General features: G+C 35.0%; 1 protein-coding gene across 1 annotated transcript in view; it reads left to right on the forward strand.

Annotated features, from left to right (window-relative positions):
• The window catches only part of LOC106475670 (excitatory amino acid transporter 2-like), a 21952-nt gene that overhangs the window by 13816 nt on the left and 4194 nt on the right, over positions 1-3942 (forward strand). Inside the window, exons 6-7 of the mRNA XM_013936348.2 lie at positions 2137-2370; positions 3610-3804. Coding sequence (XP_013791802.2) covers positions 2137-2370; positions 3610-3804 — 429 coding nt within the window. The remainder of the gene's footprint in view (positions 1-2136; positions 2371-3609; positions 3805-3942) is intronic.

Genomic DNA, 3942 nt, shown 5'->3' on the forward strand with positions numbered 1-3942 from the left:
GTTATGTAGGTAATTCAAAGAAAAAATAAAGTGTTACTGATTTTTATTTGTAGAAGGTTTAAGAGGAAACACCACAACATAATGGATTTAATTCATCACAATATCTGAAAATTCTGACTTTACTTTTTTGAAAAATAAAATTGTCTTTCCTTTTACTCCCGATCAACAATCAAATATATTTTCTTGAATTATGAATAACACAAATGGATTGAAATATTTAATTAAATGATTTCAAAATAAACCTTCATTTCGGTGCAATATTTAAATTAGCTTGAATTCTTCATAACCTATGAATAGTGGGTCACCCAACGGGTCAGGGTGGTCTAGTAACTGCTAAAGTTGAGTTATAGCTTCATCTGAGCATCTAATGCCATTATCGTCTGTTTCACAGCTTGTGATACTCCCAGTATCATTGAAAAATGTTGATAAAGTGGGAACTTACTAAAGAACTAAAGCGTTCATCTACTTTTTTTACTTTTTTCTACACTCCCCAAAAAAGTGTAATTTTCGCAATGGCTTTAGTACACCAGAAAAGCATTTTAAGAGCACTTAGAAACAGGCTATCACTAAACACAGTAGTGCTTAGTATGTAGGGATGAGCTGAGAGAATAATGGCCGCCATATTCACTCTTTAACTCTATGATGCTTACAAATAATTGCTAAGTTTGAGTTATTAATCTTATTTGAGCACCTAATTGACATTATTGAGTGTCTCACAGCTTGAATAACAGTAATATTATTCTGTTATTCTACCACACGTATTTCTGTGAGGAAATAATATAAAGAAAACCTACTACTTAGCAGTGAGTTTAGTTTATAAGCATATATTATTTCCATGTTTCATAAACAACAGTTTCATTTCTGTTTTGAACTTTTAATTCGGGCGCGGCAAGGCCAGGTGGGCAGGATGCTTGATTCACTATCTGAGGGTTGCGGGTTCGAATCCCCATCCCATCAAACATGCTCACCCTTTCAGCTGTGGGGGCGTTATAATGTGGTAAAAGAGTAGCCCAAGAGATGGCGGTGGGTGGTGATGACTAACTGCCTTTTCTCTAGTCTTTCACTGCTAAATTAGGGACGGCTAGCGCAGATAACGTTCATTTAGCTTTGCACGAAATTCAAACCAAACTTACTTTTCATTCATAAATATGATATCAGTATAAATAAATAAATAAAATCTAAATTACTATTCACGGTATCAAGTATTTATGCAATTGACAGAATATGTGGACATGTTATTGATGCCTGAGTTTAAAAACACCAGTTTCTTAACTATCCAAACAGTACATCATATAGCGGTCTACTTTTCTTCAAGTTTTCAATATATGTGTGGTATCGTAATTCATGGCCTGGGATCTGTATGATGTCTCCCCATTAATAAACATGACCCTAGCATGTGGTGGAGTCGGTTGTATGCACAGGCAGTGAGTTGGGGTGAAGCTAGTAGGCGTGGATTCTGTAAAGATCCCATTAACGTCGGTCCAGCGATTCGGGGTACTTGTACCGTCCTGACCACTGGTGTAATCCAAAATTAAAGAAAGTGATATGGTATAAAATTAACAAGATATACATTATATATTATCATTGAATTATAAAAATAAAACAAGTGTTCACTTACCAACCTACTTCAATTAAATTGTTAAAAAAAAAAGACGGGAAACAAGTACCAAACATTTTGCAAATATTAACTATGATGTAGGGATGACAATGGCAAAAAGTACAGAGGCAAGGTAAGGATGGATACATAAAACCATACAAAAATCACTACATAAGTAGACAATAGTATTGAGTCAATCTTACAAGCTTATGGTTATTAGCTACTGTAAGACTGTATAGCACTGTTCAGATTAAATGCTTTTATTCAAACCTGAATTAATGCAATTGACAGGAATTCAACATTTAATTGTAGATAAAAGTTATTCTTGGATAGATTTGGCTACTTATATAGTGATTTATTTTTGTATGGTTTTGTGTATTCATCCCTATCTTGTTTCTCTACTCTTTGTTATTGCCATCCCTACATCATACTTAATTTTTGCAAACATTTTTTATCACTTGTACATCTCTTATCTTCGAGAGAATTATCCATAAAAACCCAGTAATTTCAAAACATAAACGGTTATACTTATTTTTCAGGTTAACTCCAATAGGTGTTTTGAGCTTGATTTGTTCCAAACTACTCGCCGTCTCCGATATTACGACTTTATTACAACAGATGGCGGTTTTTGTAGTTACTGTTCTGGGAGCTCTTACTACAGAAGTACTGGTTGCTCAGCCTCTGCTTTTCTTCGTCATCACTCGTGAGAATCCGTACGTCTTTCTCGTCAGGTTGCTGCAAGCCATGATAACAGCGTTTGCTGTATCATCCAGGTTTGAGTTCCTTTTCTGGCTTTTATTCATTTTGGTTAATTTTCAAATCACATTCATCTTCACTTCGAGATGTAATACACACAGCAACGGAGAAAAAAACAACAACGATAAAACACCGACCATCACTAAGACAAATTTGTAATCGTTATTGTGTTATATTCACGTTTTTTTTTCGCCCACAGACTACGCTCGTATTTCTTCTTACTGTTACGTCTCCGTTTGTTAATTAACTTTCCGTAACTTCGTTCCGACGAAACTTAAGCGACACAACTCCTTTCTTAATAAAACTGGTTTATTCTTTCCAAATATAACTTTACCGATACACTCAACTTCAACAATCGAGCTAAACAAACGCTGTAACGTCTCTCGTGCTCTCTGACTGCAGTTCAATTACTCAATATCTACACACACATTACATTCCCCTCTTTTATATACCAGCCTACCCCATCTAGCAAATACTAGAGCATTCGCCAAGATACGGGATAGTTCTAGAAACAAGAGGGCGCCACAGTAGTCATGTGACTCGCTGACGCAACATTACATTAGTTTTTCATACTCTTTCAACGAGATTTTGTTAATAATCTTTCCATTTACTTCTGGATTAGAGATTTATCAGAACTTCTGTCTTCTACACTTTGTATAACACGTACTGGATAATCTAATCTGCTTTTGTTGTTCTGTATTAGAGATTTATCAGAACTTCTGTCTTCTACACTTTGTATAACACTTACTGGATAATCTAATCTGCTTTTGTTGTTCTGTATTAGAGATTTATCAGAACTTCTGTCTTCTACACTTTGTATAACACGTACTGGATAATCTAATCTGCTTTTGTTGTTCTGTATTAGAGATTTATCAGAACTTCTGTCTTCTACACTTTGTATAACACGTACTGGATAATCTAATCTGCTTTTGTTGTTCTGTATTAGAGATTTATCAGAACTTCTGTCTACTACACTTTGTATAACACGTACTGGATAATCTAATCTGTTTTTGTTTTAATTATACTCTCCTGTGTTCCAAAGTGTCTATTATGTACTGAATATCCCTCTTGTGGAAAAGTTATCATAACTTTTGTACAATTACAAGTACGAATAACAAATCAATCGTCCGCGTGTCCTCTTTTTTATTTAATCTAATCGAAACATGTATTTATTTTTCTAACAAATCATTATCTCTCTGGAAGATCCAATATATATATGAAATGTTGTAGGCCTAAGTTTTGGTGTTATTTTTCAGCTCTGCTACAATGCCAGTGACCTTACGTTGTCTGGAAGAGAAATGTCATGTCGATAGACGAGTCACAAGGTTTGTGGTTCCTTTAGGAACGACCATAAACATGAATGGAACTGCCTTGTTTATCACCATGTCGACGTTTTTCATCGCCCAAATGAACGGAATTCCGCTGCAGGCAGGGGACTACTTAGCAGTTGTGTAAGATGTTTTTAACTACAGATTCGTCACTGTGGTTGTTTCTCGTGGGTAAAAATCTACGGAAAACAAAATTTAAATGGAGTTTCGCCTTTCGTATTGTTACGCATCTGCTTGTTTGTTAATTTCCCGTAGAAATTA

Source organism: Limulus polyphemus, unplaced genomic scaffold (genome assembly GCF_000517525.1).
Source record: "Limulus polyphemus unplaced genomic scaffold, Limulus_polyphemus-2.1.2 Scaffold8961, whole genome shotgun sequence".
Taxonomy (NCBI): Eukaryota; Metazoa; Arthropoda; class Merostomata; order Xiphosura; family Limulidae; genus Limulus; species Limulus polyphemus.